The sequence below is a fragment of the Fusarium mangiferae genome (genome assembly GCF_900044065.1).
Source record: "Fusarium mangiferae strain MRC7560 genome assembly, contig: FMAN_scaffold002, whole genome shotgun sequence".
NCBI classification, from domain to species: domain Eukaryota; kingdom Fungi; phylum Ascomycota; class Sordariomycetes; order Hypocreales; family Nectriaceae; genus Fusarium; species Fusarium mangiferae.
Genome location: NW_024573922.1, coordinates 1,233,098 through 1,250,633, shown reverse-complemented (window position 1 = coordinate 1,250,633; position 17,536 = coordinate 1,233,098). Strand labels below are relative to the sequence as shown.

The window sequence follows — 17,536 nt, the reverse complement described above, 5'->3', positions numbered from 1 at the left end:
AAGAACCCTTGCATGGGGAAGACAGCTATGCAGGCGTAACGCCCGCAACTGTTATTGAAGAATAGATAGGAATACATAAGGGAACGAGAGAATAAGGAAAATTTAACTTGCCTTGGACTGGATGTCACTCTTTTCACGGATGTAGTGTATAATACACCAATCCCACAGCCATCCAGGAAGCAAATCAACCAGTCCTTTGTAAAGATACTGATACCAATGACCGACAACAACACTCCGGCGACTACCGACTCTCGCAATGATTGCTTCAGCAAGAGTGCTGTCCGTTTGGCCCATGCATCTCGACACCCGTACACACAAGACCTCAATATCGTAACCATCGAGTTTCATTTCCAGAGCCGAGGACTCCGTCATTCTGGAAAGGAATGAACGGCTTGCTGAGGCTGAGATCTTGAGTGGGATGCCTTTGTCGCTTAGAGAGGTGACGTTTATGATGAGAGACGGGGCGTTGCCAATGAGGGTAGGAAGAAGAGCCCGAAAGAGCTGTATAGGATAGAGAGCGTCCGAGTTGATGTGTTTCCAAATAGACTTTTCACTTTCATCGAGGATCCGTCCAAGGTCTTTATGCTTAGTCTCTGCATTCGCACAGTTAACCAAGACTGTCAAGTTAAGCTTGGACAGCTCGTTCTTTATAGCCTCAAGGTCAAGTTTACGTTCTAGCTTCCAGTCGCCATAGCTCTTCCTGTACCAGAACTCTTTAGTCCCAAGGACTGTCGGATCTGCGACGAGCATTTTGAAATTCCGATCTGGGAACTCATCATGCATCCGCATCATGGCAGCTAGCAGATCCTGTTCCACCCGGCCATGGAGCACAACGTTGAACCCTTTCCTTGCGAACTCGCGCACAATCTCATATCCGATTCCACCAGAAGCTCCAGTTACTAGAGCCCATGCGGCCGATCCGTCGGGGGATACGTGGTTATAGCGGTGGAGTTTACTGCGGTGAAGGCAGTATGTGTAGAAAGAGAGGGATGCACAGAGAACCCAGGTGACAAATCTTGCAGTGCCAACGAGGGCGAGGACGGTTATGATCTCCTGCTTGAATATACGTAGGTGATGAAAGTAGTCGATTGTTGCGAGCTGCGCCAGGTTATCGGCTAGTAACTCAAAAGGATAAGTTGGGAGGCTTTGGTAAAAGCTGGTGTTCATTTTGTCGGAGAGTTTGAGGGTTTGCTGATGCTTGGTCTAGGATGGTAGAACACGGCGGCCTTATATATACTTGAAGGGCAATGCGGGGCTTTGCCCTTCGATCGCGTATTAAACTTAATTGCAGATTGTACGAGAAGAGGGGAGAGCAAATTGCAAGCTCAAGAGCGCGTAGGTTTGCCATCCCAGAGAGTGACGAACCTTCGCAGTGACTCGAGCTTACTACAAATGACTGCACAGCCTATTGAGAAGAGCAAAGGAGCCTAAAATATTCCTGCAGGTTCTGAAAGGTCTTGAACCCCGCGCCAAGTCAAGTGAGATAGGCAGCTGTAGCTTGACTAACAGGTGATGCCTCGAAAGATAGTGATCTGCCTGATGTACAAGGTTGTTGATACATATCTTGGCTACTCGCTTCAGGCAGCCGTGACGTGTAGAAGAACAAAACTCACTTTTCCTTTGATTCAATTCGTTGTGATCAGTTTAAGCTTTGATACAATAACTCAACCTTTCTGGAGTCGAACTTTAACTCTCCTCGGGAGCATAATCAATGGATCTCAGTATCAGAATTGATGTGGTCAGGGCTTATCAAATTGTATAACCCCCGTGAAGGTAAAATTAGGCGAAAGGTGTTATCAGTTAAAAGATTGATTTTAGGGCAACATCATGAACTACCTACACTTACAGAGGTAACCGAGAGCCTAATCTCGAAGCCTACCTAATTTACATTCGTCTTGGAAAGCTCCCCTAATACCTCGATATCAGGGTCATTCCGCCATATCAGTTCCGTCCTCAACCATGAACACGAATGAAGGGTCCAATGGCAGAAGATCCAAGAAACCCGAAAATATATAGTCCGCACTGCCAGATATAGGGATGGGAGAAAAGTCCAGGATACTTTCGGAGGGCAACAATGCATATTTTCCTTGGGCTTGATCGGAGTTCTGACGCTGGTCCGCAGCTGCATGAGAGGACGGGTCTACTATTCCACCACCAAACGGTTCATGTATGTATCCTTCGACGGCATCAATGAGCTTCTGTATATGCAGCATTGCATTTGTGACAGGATCGTCATCCACCATTAGCTCAAGGCATTCTATAGCGAGCCCGACAATATCTCGATGATGTGGATGTTTGGACGGATGACCCATCGATGCGTATAGAAGTATGGCGCAACTTGTCTCTAGAAAGAAAGCATTATATCGTCTCATCTATAGCCAAGCCTGTTAGCCACAGTAGTTGATTCGATCAACCTTAAGACCAAAGGAATATGAAGATTACAACCATCCAAATATTGGCTTATCGGTGAGGCCATTCTCTGTCAAGACCATACTCACTCCTTTGGTATCTGAAGCTTTGAATATTTGATGAGTTATAACAATTGAATCTTCAGCGGCGTCTGTAGCATATCTACACGCTTGTCGAAGCCAAATCGCATTGGCTCGCTCCATCTGACCCGAAGCTCTCAGTGCTGGTTCAGCAATGAGGAATGGCCGGTAGATGGTATGGATGAAGTGGCAGTAAACTAACTAGTTAGATCAGGATTCTTTCTCCGCTTAGCATGATCAAAATACACACCGTTACATACTAGAAGCCGTGCCATTTCATCCGCTCCTGATCCTTGGCATCGAAGGGGAGAAGGACCGAACCAAAGGTCTTCACAGACGCCCCAAGCCTGAAGATGAAGCCTTCGACTGTTTTCATACATCTGGGAAAGCGTGCAGTATTTGTGCCCGTTCGGACATGATGTTGCCTGTTCCTGGATAGCTGCCAGATTACAAAGATCAACGAGCATGGGTTGATTTTCTGGGTAATCGCAGGAGATATCTGACCCTCTAATGATTCCCTTTCTTCCGACGATGAAGCAGATCCACCTGTAGCAAGTCAGGTATCATCTAGTCGGAAGGGCTCAATAACACTCACGTTTGTTGGAAATACAGAGCCCATAAGGTAGTCGAGCGTGCCTGCAACTTCTCTCCTCCTACATCATCTTCAGCTCTACCATGAAGACCCATCGACATGGCTCTTGTGCAAGCCGAACATACTTGTAAGTAAGCAGCATTTGGGCGTCCCATGTTGAGCTGATAATCTGACATCAGGAGACAGAACTGAACCATTGGTAATTTGGCGACATCGTCGAACAGGGCGACCTCTCGCTTAGCATGTATCAAGAGTGTCTCTGCGGTATCGGTTTCAGAGGTGCTAAGTGCGCCTATGGCGAGTATCATGAGTAGTAGAGCTTTGTCTTGTGAAGTTGATGTGTCGTTAACCCTAACGTTGTAGAGATTATCCAATGACACTCGAGTTCTATCGATAATTATAAACGGTAAACCATGGGAAGAATATTTCTCAAAAGCTTGCAGAAATCCAATGGCGGTAGACCTTGGAAGAATGTCTTCCATTCGTTGCTGTAGGGGAAGTAAGAGCGGGTCGACTCTTGACGGCAGACCAAAGAAAATAGTTCTTTTAGTAAAGGCATCAAGACTTTGACCTTTGGTTCTGGAGGTGTGTGCACGCCTATGAACCAGCTCATTATGTAGAGTCTGTAGGAATGCAAAGGTTGACGTCGGACCATAGACAAGCTGTTCATGAATTCCAGGCTCGCCCCCGGTGTTGGAAGCTATAATAGCATCTGGATACACGCCATCGGTATGAGAATCTTCGGGAGTTTCGGAGTTGGAGATCTCTGTTGATGCAGATTTATGCGCTTTACGAGCTCTGTTGCGTGGTTTGAGACGATAGATACACATGGCGGGTTTGTTCCGGCATCCGCTGCAAACCGTTGCTCCATCGCACTTGATCTTCCGCCGGCGACATGGCTCGCATGCCTTCGGAATCATGGTTTAATGAAGATAATTCAGAGTTGAATGATGACGGATACCGAGGGAGGTCATCAGTGAGAAGGATCTCGCTGTAGCTGCATGCTTACGGCACGAGGACTTGGCCATGCGGCGTAAACCCGTAAGTCCGTAACTCCAACTCTGATCAGGGAATGGATCATCCGCCAATTGTGGGCATTCCAGGATTTCGGTAACAATGACGAACTATAAAGAAGCCATCACCTGCCAGATATTGGACACATTGTCTCATTCATTCAAACCACTTCTAGCATCTGTATCAATTTACTCATCATGCTCATTTTAATTGCAGGCATCACCGGCATGGTCGGTCAGACCCTTGCTCGCTATGCCCTCGAGGAAGGCTATCAAGTCCGCGGATTGAGCAGAAACCCTGATAAACTCAATGCCGATATTGCATCCAAACTTGAGAGTTTCATCGCTTGCCCCGACTTCCTTGATAAGTCCCACCTTGCGAAAGCCGTCAAGGGAGTTGATGTCGTTATCGCTGCTCTACCTCCAGTGCCCAGCATCATTGGAGCAGGCCAGCTGGCTCTCTTGCTGGAAGCTGAGAAAGCAGGCGTCAAGGTAAACCCCGCATCAACAAGCATTTTGACAACACTAATTATTTGTTCAAGGTTTTCCATGCCGCGTCTTGGAACTTTGATTGGACTAAGCTCGAGCTCGGCGATCACGAGACGTACGATGCTTACATCGCTTTCAAGCGTCTTGCCGAGCTCTCTTGCAGCTTGAAACCAATCTACGGCTTTACAGGTGCCATCTTGGATTATTCGCTCATTCATATCAAGGACGCAGGCCGATCCAGCCTGGTCAACGCCGAGACTCGAAGTGTTATTTACTTTGGTACGGGAGAAGAGAAGATGTCGTTTACTACTCTCGATGACTTGGCAAAGTATGCACTGCTCGCTATAAATGATCAAGATGTCATTAAGCGTGGTATTTACTACGTCGAGTCGTCTCATTGCACTATGCCTGAGCTCGCTGATATTTACGGCAAAGCGCGAGGCTATGAGATGAAGAAACAGTGCTTTGGAGGCAAGGCTGAACTGCAAGCGATGTTGCAACAGGCTAGGGCGAACATCGGCGCTTTTCAGGCGGACAAGTATATCGACTTGGCTTATGGGATGGTGTTCTTAAATGGCAAGGCTGCTATTGATCCTGTTGATAATGAGAGATGGGCTAGTAAGGTGACTCCTACTAGCATGGAGCAGTGGCTTAAGGAACATCCGGAGGCCTAGATTCGAGTTCGGAGTTGGCTGTAAAGTAATGACATTACTGTCCTTACAAATGGTTTGATAGTACCACTAGATCTAACAAAGAAATGAAATTTCTACTCAATAAGACAAACTCAAGAAAGTCTCATAGATGAACCATGTATTGCTGCTATGCTCTAGGAACATCCCTACACTAGCAAAACAACTAGCATCCAAAATGAACGTAGGGCATCCAGTCCGTATTTCCAAGATCTGGTTTATCTTCTTCCTCGTCTACCGCTGTGATGTCCCTAATGCCCTTGCTCTTGGCTCGTCCCTTATCTCTCAGTTGTCTCAGTGCTTGATGTAAGCCCTTGCACACAGACATATCTGTCATGCCTTCATCACGCAGAGTCCCATAGAATACTTCGGCTACATCAACGCAATGCCTATCTGATACTTCCCATAGTGTTCCAATTACATGTCTAAATCCAGTCAAGTGGAACGCGCCAACGAGATGAATTCCTTCATCTGATAGTCTTGACTCCATGTTTGTTCCAGTTCGGCAAGCAGAGAGGTACGCAAGAAATGGCTGAGTACTTTCTAGGTTCTCCCCACGAATGTCCTGGACTGTGAGAGGGTTGGTCTTCCAGTTTTCAAGACACAAACAGCTTTTAGAAGGTTCTGTCGGGTTTAAACGTCCATGCCCTGCAAAATGAAACACCTTGCAGGTCTTCAGTGACGAAAGCACTTCTTCCTTCAATGGTCTAGGTGTATCTGGTTTGAGGTAGAGCTTTGGGCACATTTGCTTCACCATGTTGACTTCGTCTTCAGCGAACGGTAACTTCCCGCTGCCTGGTGTGTTGCGCATGGCAACAAGGAGTGCAGATTGTCTCTGTGATTTATAGGCAGAAGCAAGATCCCGCTTTCTCCCATGGAGCAATGACTTGATGGTCAAGGCATACGATGACATAGTCCTATCCAAGACTGTCTCCGTAGACCCTGGCGTGTAGCGCCCAGCAGCATGAATCGGTATACAGCTGAGGGCATCGGTCGGAATCCACCAGATATGGGGCCTGCTATCATCCAATATAGTAGATGTGAAACCAAGTGCATTCAAGCAAGGATGGCCGAGTGCCTCCCATAGCCATTCTAGTCGAGATGCAAGCTCAGATCTAGCTGACGGGAAGCTCGCCCATGCGCGAAGCTTGCTTTGCGACAAATCAGGCAACTCAATCGTTCTCATTCCAGTACTCTCAATGATGAATGCATCACATCTGTAGAAGCTAATATTAACCACAATGATTGGATCAGGAGTAGCTGCTGCCATCAGTTCTGCCTCAGTTGGTGGTAGCAGAAAGGTCTCAAATCCTGATTTTCCTCGGACCTCTACAAGAAGCCTCTCGAATTCTTCGTCTGCTTTCCGAAATCTTTCTTGCTTCCGTTGCCAAGTTTCTAAGCCGTCTTCTTTAGTCGATACATCGATTCCACTTTGCAGCTGATCCATCTCATCTCGAAGATGATCAAGTTGCTTCGCCAATTCCGGGTGCTCCGATGTGAGCTCCGAGATATCTGTGCGAATGTTCATGACAAAACCTGAGATGAGGCCTCTTCCTAGTTCCAAGAGCCTCAAAGCCTCATAGGGTCCTTCATTTGCACTCAAAACCGCAGCAGCAGCCATTGAAGTCAAGCCAGACAGACTTGAGAGTAGGCTTTGTTTATCTGTATGTGCCAGAAATCGTGGACTCACTTTCGGGAGAAGCAACACTGCTTCACGCAGCAATGTACTAGCATTCTCCCACTCTTCTCGCTCTATGTATACATAAGCAGCAGAACCAGCTGCGCGTATTCTCTGGGATGGGGCTGCTGTTTTGGAGTTCCATGCCTCGAGGAACCAATAGATTTGACTGTCCCGATCGCCGGCCGCTTTGGTAACCTCGAATCGCTTATCAAGCCAGTTGCCTAGATTATTTATCATGAACGAACGATCGGGATGGTCTTGGGGAATTGCTTCCACTGCCTTGGTGATCTTTTCGATACAGCGATCGAGATCATCCAGGGAATCCGTCTTGCTGAAGCGGCTACCAAACGCATTGCCGAGAGTATTGAGGTAGGAGTAGACACCTGGATGATCTTGCGCTGTCAGATCAACCGCCTTACTGCAACCTTCGATAGCTCGAACAATATCGCTTTCTCTTCCAGACTTTTCGTAGCGCTTGTGAAGTGATGATCCAAGGTTGTTGTAGTAGGCAGCGAGGCTGTCATGAGACACCAGAGGGCCTTGGATGGCTTCCTCAATCAGTTCGATAGCACGATCAAGATGGTGTGCTTCGCTTGTTCGTTCGAAGCGCAAGCTTAGCTTATTCGCCAAGCTACTCAGATACGTAGGATAATGAGGGTGAGTCCTCGCCGCGATTTTCGTGGCTTTTTCTGCCGCGTCGATGGCGTGTTCCAGGTCTTGCATCGCGCCTGTTCTTCGGAACCGCGCCCTGAGTTGATTTCCAAGACTGTTCAGCCGGTTAGGGAGTTTCGGATGGCCTTGAGGAGTGCTGACTACAGATTCGTGCGTTCTCTCAATGGCATGGTCCAGATCTGCTATTGAGCCTGTCCTTTCAAATCTCATGCCGTGACAGATACCTAGGTTGTTCAAGGTGGATGCAAAGTCCTGCGCATTGCGAGGCGTTGCTTCCAGACATTGGGTGAAGATGTTTAACGCTTCGTTCAGATCCTTTCCTGAATCGGTTCTCTCGAATTTCCTGCTGAGGCTAGTTCCAAGGGTATTCAGCAATGCGGATCTATCAGGATGGCTCGGGGACGTGATGTCTACAGCACGACGTGCTGCTTCTATGGAACAATCCAGATCCATGAGGTCCCCCGATGCTTCAAACCGCTCACAAAGCCATACGCCAAGGCTATTCAAGAAGCCGGGGTTTTTTTGTGATGTCGACTTTACCGCTCTTGATGATGCCTCGATTGCACGATTAATGTCGTCGATTGTGCCTGTTCGCTGGAACCGCTTGCCATGGCTGTTGGCAAGGTTATTGAGATATCCAGCATAGTGCTGGTGGCCTTCAGGTGTCAATATCACGGCTTTCTTTGCAGCCTTAATGGCATAGTCCAGATCTTCGACCATATCTGACCTTTCAAATCTAGCACTGAGCCAGAGTCCAAGATTGTTGAGACGGTCAGCAAGATCCGGGCTATCATCGGGGGTAAGGCTTATAGCGATTCTTATCACGTCAATAGCTCGGCTTAGGTCCTTTATCGCTTCAGTTCTCTGATATCGCTTGTGAAGCATAACACCAAGGTTGTTCTGCAACCTTGATGACTTGCTAAGATCTGTGACTGGTATCAAGTATTCCACTATAGCGATTGCCAGATTCAAATCATCCATGATGTGGCTCTGCTCGAATCTCATCATCGATACGGCTGCTTGGTTTTTGAGGAGTTTCATTCGAAGATCAATATCGTTGAGCATGGCGTCACGGCTGGACCTAGATACCAAGATGTCAGCAATCTTTGGCTCCGCATATATGTTATGAATGAACAGTAGAGTAACTTACGTCTCAGCGATTTGTCCAGCTATTTGCTGGGAGTGGTGTAAGATCACCAAAAGCGCCGTGAGAATATCAAGCCACTCGTTGATAGCCCGTTTATCCGGAAGTGAATCGACGGTCTTTCTTTTAGTCAAAAGGATAGCTTCTTCCAGAAAGTTGTCAGAGCTGCACATCTCGAACAAAAGATAGCTTGCATAGATGCGAATTCTCAAGCCCTCCTCACTGTCAGTGTCGGATGAATTTTCCTTTCCTATGAGAGCACGCAGCTCAGCCTCATTCATGGCATGAAGTGAGGCAACGGATTCGAGGCTCAGTTTGAGGCATTCCATTGTGACTGAACTTATAGTAGGAGTATGAAATTGCTAAATTCGAGATAGGCTAATGAAGTCTTTGCACGATTGTGATGATATTGAAACAAAGTGAAGCGAAAAGCCTCTCAGGCATCAATAATGCCTTGCCGCCTACTCCTTGCTTGTTCTTACGAATCAGCATCGCTCTTGAAACGCCACCAAGATCAAGAGACAAAGCGTGGGGGAAACAAGCCCACCAGAGCTCCAGAGCTGAGGCGCCCATGCGAGAATCATTGGCAATCATCTTGATGATTCGAAACCTCCTCCGGCTCGTCCAATATCTTTTCGAAATATCCTCAATTACCACAACGATTCTTATCTTTGTAAGCGGTTCAGAAGAAGCTGTACCGATGCTTCAGAGATCAAGAAAAGTCAAGGCTAGGAAAGAGGTTGCTAAAATAAGCTCAGCAAAGAACCCCTGAACTTAGGCTAGGTTTACCTGAGTAATTTTATCACTTAGGGTCAAGGTCCCCTCGCCGTACAGCGCTGCATTTCAGTGGGCCCTTCCCCGTGGCTGTGCAGTAAATGCACTGTCAGCATTATCGTTGATGACTCTTGGCTACTCATCAACTTGACAATCTCATACGAACTACATCAACTCAATTTAGATCAATGAACCATGATAGATCAGGAGTGTCTACCGACCTACTTTCCAGCAGAGATATGGCTTCATATCATCGAGCAATGCACGGCATCGCTTTCTCTCGCCGAAATACTGGCATTATGCCGCGTCAGCAAAGCCTTCAACCTCATGACAGTGGAAGCCATTCTCGAGTCTGACATGCTGGATAATGTTGGATACTGGGACCCTGTGCGTAAACAAACCATATTCTACCACACGGTAGATGATGATCACCGTTCATCGTATCCACCTCTTCTAGAGAACGTATCCGACGACGGCGACACCAACTCTGAACCTGAGACGCCAGATCTGGATAGGCCAGTGTCTCCATCACTTCCAGAAGGCAATCAAGAGCAATCTGAAGACTATACGCTCTCTGGGGAAGCGGTAATCACTTCCAGCGCATCAGTGGTCCCTAGCGACGATTTCTGGGTCATGTTCCTGACAGCCAGGACATTGGGCAGAATCAGGACAAAACCGCCAACCCAAGATCATGTTCTGTTGTTAAAAGTCTCAGAATATCTCTATCAACACATACAGCAAACATCTTCGCAGATAGAGTTGGAGGATACAGTACGCATCGTCTGTGAAGTAGCGGTCAAGCACGGATACATCTACTCTCATCCTGATTTCTACATCAAGAATGGATCGTCAGCATTCGATGCGACAGCACTTAAGTTGGATGAATCTTGTGCAGTTTTTCGGGACGCTCTAGCATCAATGGCTGTACATCTGAGCGATAACACTCTTCTGGAAAATACATTTTCTAATGAGGATCTGATCCTCTGTCCCTCCCACCTTGAGGCGCTGTCAACAGCAGATGGACAACTTACAGCATTATCACCGTTCCAGACACCCATTCCTCAAGCTGGCCGCATATTAGACGATGAACTTGGCCTCTTACCGCCAAAATGTGGAAAGTCTCTCATCAGGCTTGCGAACTCAGTCAAGCTTGCTGTGCAGTTGGACAAGATTGAATGCGTCACCCTCCTGTTGAAGAGTGTTTCCAGCAGAGAACGCGAACTTGATGTGTACCGGAAGGACATAATCACCGAAGTCGCTCTTCCGGGTCAGATCGAGTTTCTACGCGTCGCAATCGAGACAGGCCGGCCTCCCACGAGATACCAGATTCTAGCACCGTCAATCGCGGATATGATATGGATGAACGGACGAACTGGCCTGTCTTCAAGATCGCTTGCTGGTATCAAGTTGAGCAAAATGCTAGAGTCAACGACCAATCTCGGGGTTTTCAACTTGGTTTACGATGCTATATTGGAAGGTTACACTGAGGATGAAGGTGTCTGGTGGACAAAAGGTCTCTCCTCCGGGGCTGACACTCTGGCATCTTGGGGCTTGAGAAGGCTGCAACGCGCTGTGTTGGATGATTGTCTGCCCATCGTCAAAAGACTCATTGAACTGGGCTACTCACTAGGTCCGACGAGAAGTATTGAGGATTTGAAGGGTGAGGAGCCTAACCATGTTGCCGACATAATTAATGGCGAAAGGACGGTAGATGTAGCTCTACCAGTTGCTGCCAGAAGAGGAAACTTAGAGATGGTGAAATTCTTAGTCATGGCTGGAGGGCATAGGAAGCGCAAGAATGTTCGGAAAGCAATGAGAATTGCTATGGAACAGGGTAACCATAAGATGCTTGAGGTTTTGGCAAGTCAAGGATCTCCGGCGGGACTATTGAACCGAAAGGCAAAGCAACGCTGGAAGAAAGACTTGGAAAATTCGGGGAGACAGAATATGCTGAAATGGCTAGAAGTGATGTGAGAAAGATGCTGATTTACAGACTAATCCTTCAATCCTTCATATTGATCCAGATAAATTGTTATCGATTGATGCTGCTCTTACCCCTCTTATCCACCACCAAATTCAGCCTGTGACGGGCCTTCAAGGTTACACGTGACGTGTTGGTCCATGTCTCGTATCATTTCCTGCTCACTCAATCTTTATTCCCAACCTGCCAAGAAACCCTCAATTGAAGAAAGACGCTGCATACGGTTCAAGTAGAAATGGCAGCTGCAGCAGAAGTCAAAGAACCTGAGGCTTTTCTCAAAGACCCCCGCTTCTCCCAAACCTTCAAGCTTCCCGCCGATCCATCGGATGATCATGGCGATCTCCAGGTGAAATACTCCGACTACGGCTATCACAACGCCGCGGACGAGAATGTGCTACTCTTCTTTGCACCATTATGTGCATCGAGGATTTTTCACTGCGCGAAAGATGAGTTAGCCAAGAAGTACCGTGTTCGCATCGTCGTTATGGATCGGCCTGGTTTCGGTGGGACGGACCCTGTCAAGCTGGAGAAAAGACCAGCCATGTGTCGAAGTAAGTCATCACTCACCGGGACGAAGCCAACGTGTAACTAATATTCGCAGAAATGACTCTGGCTCTGCTTAAACATCTTGGAATTAAGCACGTTTCTCTCGCTTGCCACAGCGGAGGGACCGTTTACGCTTTTGACATGCTCATGCATCACCCAGAGATTCTTAACCCAGAGCGACCCTACCTCGCCATTGGAGCTCCTTGGATCCTTCCATCTCACTCACACCTTCTTTCAATGTCTGTCACCCAATCACTGCCCGCTAGCATGCTCGCACAAGCAGACAAGTTGATTGGCTTCGTGAACGGCACTCTCGGTCCAGTTGTCGCGACATCCGCTGGCATGAGCCAAATGTTTGGATTAACCAAGAAGAAGAACGTAGAAGGAGGCGCTGAGGAGACCAAAACCGATGCTCTTTTCGAAGAATCCTTGGAACCATTCTTATTCAAACTTGTCCACGCAGAGAGTATTCGTGGTTTCGGTGACGAGTCGGTTTTCTTGATGCAGAAGACAGATGGCGTACCAGGATGGGGCGACTGGCTTGACTATGACGACTTGGTGCCCAAGTTGGTACAAGCACTGAAGGGAGCGGGAAAGAAATTGACCGTGGATGTCTACTACGCTGAGGAGGATTCTATGATTGGAGCGCCAGGAACGGATGGTCCGAAATGGCTGGACAGTTGTTTCAAGGGAGAAGAGGTTGAGCAGGTCATTACCTACAACACGAAGACCATCGAGGCAGCGGACCATGACACGATTTGGAGTATACGTCGGGGTGTTCCCATTGGTGTCTTCAAGAAATTGGCCGGATGATCTTCAAATTATCTTTCTCTTTGGCCTGTCTCGTACAGATAGACTATCTTCTCAATCGATCTTACAACTTTGCCGCAATGTTGACATGCACAGCCTTGATATTCGAATAAGCCGCAAGACCAGCCTCTCCCAACTCCCGTCCAATACCGCTCTGCTTCACTCCACCAAATGGAATCCTCCAGTCGCTATCATTACTTGAGTTAATCCAAACCATGCCAGCTTCAATCCTCTTCGCGACCTGATGCGCCCTCGTCAAGTTGGTAGTGAACAAAGCACTGCCGAGACCATACTGAGTATCGTTGGCTAAGTTGATAGCTTCTTCCTCAGAGCTAAACTTGCTAACTACCACAAACGGTCCGAAAACCTCTTCCTGGAAAACTCGCATCTTGGGAGAAACGCCAGTGAAGACTGTAGGCTCGATAAAGTAGCCCTTACCATCGCCGACCTTCTTGAATGGTTGGCCACCGAGTTCAAGTTTGGCGCCTTCTTTCTTGCCGACTTCGACGAAAGAGAGGATACGGTCGTATTGAGCCTTTGTGACCTGAGGGCCTTGAAAGGTCTTCTCGTCAAAGGGATCACCGACCTTGGAGATGTTCTTGACTTGCGCTCTGAAAGCAGCGAGGAACTTATCGTAGATACCATCTTGAACGAGAATACGACTTGTGGCAGTGCAGATCTGACCCTGGTTTGACATGATACCAGCATGGGCCCAATAAACAGCCAAATCGATATCAGCATCATCGAAGACGATAAGGGGGCTCTTGCCGCCAGTCTCCAAAGTAATATTCTTCAGGTTACTGCTAGCCATCTTCATGATGGTCTTGGCTGTTGGGGTAGAGCCAGTGAAGGCAATCTTATCGACGTCCATGTGAGAGGCGAGGGCTGCGCCGGCAACGGTTCCGAGACCGTTGACGATGTTGATGACACCGGGGGGAAAGCCGGCTTTGACAACAAGGTTGGCGAAGTAGAGGATTGATAGGGGCGTTTGCTCGGCGGGCTTGAGGACTACAGCGTTACCGCAGGCGAGGGCAGGGCCGAGCTTCCAAGCTGCCATAGCAAGGGGATAGTTCCATCTGTTAAAGTTGTTAGTCAAGAAGACCTCTAAACTACTCATTAGATGCACTTACGGGATAATCTGTCCGCAGACACCAATAGGCTCACGGATGGTGTATCCAAACTTATCACCAGTAGTCTCAATAACCTGTCCAAAGACCTTATCCGCAAAGCCAGCATAGTATCTTAACGTCTCGGCCACCTCAGTCATGTCCTCATTGAACGAGACAGAGTAAGGCTTTCCGTTATCCCATGTTTCAATCGTAGCGAGAATATCTCGGTTTTCCTCAACGAGCTCGGCAAGTCGGTTCATGAGCTTGCCGCGCTCTGTAGCTGGGAGATCTCGCCACGCGGGATTGCGAAGGGCGCGACGAGCGGCGCGGACGGCTTTGTCGACATCTTCGGCTGATGCGGCGTAGACGGAGGTGATTTCCTGCTCGTTTCTGTTATTTTCAGTGGTGATTATCTTTGCAGTGGGTTCTTGGTCTTACGTTGGGTTTATGGATGTGATTTTCTTGCCGTTTGAGGATGGAACAAATTCATTGTTGATGAACAGACCAGTAGGCTGCTTGTAGGTTCGCCCATTAGGGGCAGTAAGTTGAACGTCTAGACTCATTTTGGATGTATGATGATTCGATTCTACAGAGGATATCTGGGGAAATCAGCTGAGGAGAAGCTATCCTTGTATACCTATAGTCATTCACCAACGTCACTCGATATCAGTGCCGTATAACAACGGAGGCCATCAACGTGGGGTTCCGATTCCACAGGTCAGAAAGTTGAAAAGTATTGCCCATTCTCGGTATAGTGTCCTCCGGGCCGGTGTGGATATCCGGGCGGGATACCCTGGACCGATAAGGAGATGTTTCTCGCTTCCATTTCGGGCAGTCGTTTTGCAAGCGATTTAAGCAGAATCGGGGTAAGGAAATGCATTCAGCTACTGGAGTTGCAAGCGGTTGATCGTTTGCCGTGCCATGGGACCCTTGGTGCATTATTCAGGGGTGATATGACTGACATCTCGTATGATTTGCTCTGAAAAATGCAAATATGCTTCCTAAATCAACGTTTCCTGTCATTTGAGATCGACTATACCAATTGTGGTAATAAGATAGACCAAAGATACAGTGCAATTAAATAGAACGGGTTTTCCCATGCGCAAGTGCCAATCTTTCATTGATTCTAAACTTCAACTACAACTACGCGTGTCTGTTCCATCCTCACACCAAGTCTCGCAATGCCGGTCCTCCCATCCAATCAGGAAGCACTAGGCCCTCCGGTCTGCGAAGCTCGACGAGCTTCTGTATCCGTCTTGGTTCGGACATCGACATCGACATAGTTAGCCCGCTCCGCGCGCTGCGCATAGATGATGTTTCCCTGCGCCTCCTCGGTCTCCAGATAAGTGATACGTCCCTTGACGACCCAGAACACGAGCGTGATGACAAGCATGATGCCGAACACAGCAATGGCGTAGTTCATGTCTGCAACCGCGGGGTTCGGTGCGCCTGGGAAAAAGAAGAAAACGGTAGTGACGGCACAGTAGACGACGCTGACCCAGTTGATGACTGAACCAAATCGACCGAGGGAAAATTCTCCCGGTGGGAGCTTGTCTCGGCCGACGAGGAGGAGACAAAGAATGGGCATGCCGTAGGATACTGTGAGCGCAATTGTACTGACGCTTAGGATAGCTTCCAAGACTGTTGAGGCGAAAGTGTAGAGAACTCCGATGAGAGCCATGACACCGCCCTGAAGCCAAAGTGCACGAACAGGAACCCTCCAGAAATCGTCGACCTTTGCAAAGTAGCCACTCCAAGGAAGACCACCGTCTCGAGCAAAACCCCAAGTCAAACGCGAAGCGGTCGTAACGATTCCAATACCCTGTCCGATACCGTTCACGATGAACAGTGTCAGAAGGACAGTTCCGCCCTGAAGACCGACAGTCTGCTTGAGGAGATCCATGAAAGCAAGTCCAGTCGTAGGATCAGTGACGATGCTCATATCCACGATGCAGAAGAGACAGACGACCATGAAGATGAACCCAGTAATGGCGCCGATAGTAACCGAGAGCCAGATAACACGGGGGATGTTCTTTCGTGGTGAGGGAATTTCTTCGACCAAGTGGATAGCAGCATCGAAGGCCGTAAGACCGTAGGCAGCTTGGATAAGGCCCAAGAACCAGGTAACACCATCGGGCCAGCCAGTCTGGTTGATCCACTGTCCAAAGACGAAGCTGGCAGGCTGGTAATGAAGGTTATCCTTGGTTCCGACGGAGATGAGCATGGCCAAGCTGATGATGAAGAAGAGACTGGCGAAGGAAACACCAACGAAGTTGTTGAACCAGGGAAGAACGATGTCCTTTCGACAGGCCACGACGTTGAATAGAGTCATAGCTAGAGTAACACCGACGTAGACGAGGAATAGAACCCATCCCTTATCCGCACCAGCCCAGTCCGGCTGGAAGAGAACCTTCATCTTGAGCATAAACTCGCCCATGAAAGCAATCTGCGACGCGGACAAAGTGATCCAACCGGTCATGTTAATCCACGCACAAAGATACGAGCAGAACCGCCCAGCCTTTGTCGGCCACAATCGCGAGATCCAGTACGCCTGACCGAGCGCCGTGGGCATACTACTACACATCTCACCCAGCGACACAGCAACGCAGATATTGCAGACAAACACGAGGACCAGGCCCCAGAGGATGGCGATTGGGCCTCCGCTGGTCAAGCCGCTGTCGATGCCCTGCGCGAACGTGGACCACGTACCCAGGACCGAGAAGGCCAGGGCAAACATGCTCCACATGCTGAATTTTCGCGTGAGACTCTGGTCATGGCCAAAGTTTGCGAGATCTTCTGCATCGCGGATGGCTTGGTTGGTGGTATCTGAGCGCTTGAGCGCAGAGTTTGTCTCGACGTCGTTGGTCATGGCCGCGTCTGACGATGACCTCGTCGAGAGAAAGAATAAATGACGTAAAAGGGTAGAAGAGGGGAGAGGGGGGAAAAGGCGACGGGCAGCCTTAGCGAGAATGCGATGTGACTCAGAGAGAGATCAATTGCGATGTGTTGTATGAAATGGGAAGTAAAAAAGCAAATGCGCGTGGCAAGCTTATATCCAATTTGCTTACGGGGAACGGACCAACGTCTTTTTGGTAAGGAGACTTTTTTGACATTACGAAGGCCACACACAGGACAGAATTGGAATTGGTAGGTGCTTGGTATCAAGGTAACTAAGGTTATCGTGTGACAAGTCAGGGTCGCTCTACGGGCAATGATAGTACTGTATGGAGTACAGAGATTGTGGTGGTGGTGGCTGATTGTAGGGATGCTTCAGCACTGAACGAAAAACCTGGCAGAGGCCAAAAAACCGCGCATTGGGGTTAGTAGCACAGAGATAAGGCTCTTTTGGGGGAGGGGGGGCACTGTTATCTCGAGCCCCAGTCATACTGCCCTACTAACGCTCTTTCAGCGACGACGGCGTCTGCCAAATACCTGTGAGTTAAGCCCAATGATGCAAACAGGACAACGCCGTCGACATTCTGACAGGACAACCCGGGAAGTTAGCGATCATTCCAATGGCTTGGCCAGGCAGGCGGTTTGCGGGGAA

The 17,536-nt window shown here is 48.5% G+C and overlaps 8 protein-coding genes across 8 annotated transcripts; 3 read left to right on the top strand and 5 right to left on the bottom strand.

Moving 5' to 3' along the window:
* Nucleotides 1-102: 102 nt before the first annotated feature.
* Nucleotides 103-1,167, bottom strand: FMAN_06285 (uncharacterized protein; the record flags this gene model as incomplete). Its single annotated transcript, XM_041826955.1, has 1 exon — nucleotides 103-1,167. The coding sequence occupies one exon, from the start codon at nucleotides 1,165-1,167 to the stop codon at nucleotides 103-105; it is 1,065 nt and encodes a 354-aa protein (XP_041677965.1).
* A 761-nt stretch (nucleotides 1,168-1,928) lies between these two features.
* On the bottom strand, nucleotides 1,929-4,001 carry FMAN_06286 (uncharacterized protein; the record flags this gene model as incomplete). Its single annotated transcript, XM_041826952.1, has 3 exons — nucleotides 1,929-2,372; nucleotides 2,738-3,035; nucleotides 3,085-4,001. 3 exons carry the CDS (start codon nucleotides 3,999-4,001, stop codon nucleotides 1,929-1,931), a joined length of 1,659 nt encoding a protein of 552 aa, XP_041677964.1.
* A 291-nt stretch (nucleotides 4,002-4,292) lies between these two features.
* Nucleotides 4,293-5,257, top strand: FMAN_06287 (uncharacterized protein; the record flags this gene model as incomplete). The annotated part of the gene is made up of 2 exons (XM_041826951.1): nucleotides 4,293-4,586; nucleotides 4,637-5,257. 2 exons carry the CDS (start codon nucleotides 4,293-4,295, stop codon nucleotides 5,255-5,257), a joined length of 915 nt encoding a protein of 304 aa, XP_041677963.1.
* A 181-nt stretch (nucleotides 5,258-5,438) lies between these two features.
* On the bottom strand, nucleotides 5,439-9,098 carry FMAN_06288 (uncharacterized protein; the record flags this gene model as incomplete). Its single annotated transcript, XM_041826950.1, has 2 exons — nucleotides 5,439-8,706; nucleotides 8,776-9,098. 2 exons carry the CDS (start codon nucleotides 9,096-9,098, stop codon nucleotides 5,439-5,441), a joined length of 3,591 nt encoding a protein of 1,196 aa, XP_041677962.1.
* Nucleotides 9,099-9,738: 640 nt separating this feature from the next.
* Nucleotides 9,739-11,517, top strand: FMAN_06289 (uncharacterized protein; the record flags this gene model as incomplete). Its single annotated transcript, XM_041826949.1, has 1 exon — nucleotides 9,739-11,517. One exon carries the CDS (start codon nucleotides 9,739-9,741, stop codon nucleotides 11,515-11,517), a length of 1,779 nt encoding a protein of 592 aa, XP_041677961.1.
* Nucleotides 11,518-11,759: 242 nt separating this feature from the next.
* FMAN_06290 (uncharacterized protein) lies at nucleotides 11,760-12,883 on the top strand (the record flags this gene model as incomplete). The annotated part of the gene is made up of 2 exons (XM_041826948.1): nucleotides 11,760-12,075; nucleotides 12,126-12,883. The coding sequence occupies 2 exons, from the start codon at nucleotides 11,760-11,762 to the stop codon at nucleotides 12,881-12,883; spliced, it is 1,074 nt and encodes a 357-aa protein (XP_041677960.1).
* A 61-nt stretch (nucleotides 12,884-12,944) lies between these two features.
* Nucleotides 12,945-14,552, bottom strand: FMAN_06291 (putative aldehyde dehydrogenase; the record flags this gene model as incomplete). Its single annotated transcript, XM_041826947.1, has 3 exons — nucleotides 12,945-13,956; nucleotides 14,011-14,379; nucleotides 14,428-14,552. 3 exons carry the CDS (start codon nucleotides 14,550-14,552, stop codon nucleotides 12,945-12,947), a joined length of 1,506 nt encoding a protein of 501 aa, XP_041677959.1.
* A 638-nt stretch (nucleotides 14,553-15,190) lies between these two features.
* FMAN_06292 (uncharacterized protein) lies at nucleotides 15,191-16,858 on the bottom strand (the record flags this gene model as incomplete). The annotated part of the gene is made up of 1 exon (XM_041826946.1): nucleotides 15,191-16,858. The coding sequence occupies one exon, from the start codon at nucleotides 16,856-16,858 to the stop codon at nucleotides 15,191-15,193; it is 1,668 nt and encodes a 555-aa protein (XP_041677958.1).
* Nucleotides 16,859-17,536: the final 678 nt, after the last annotated feature.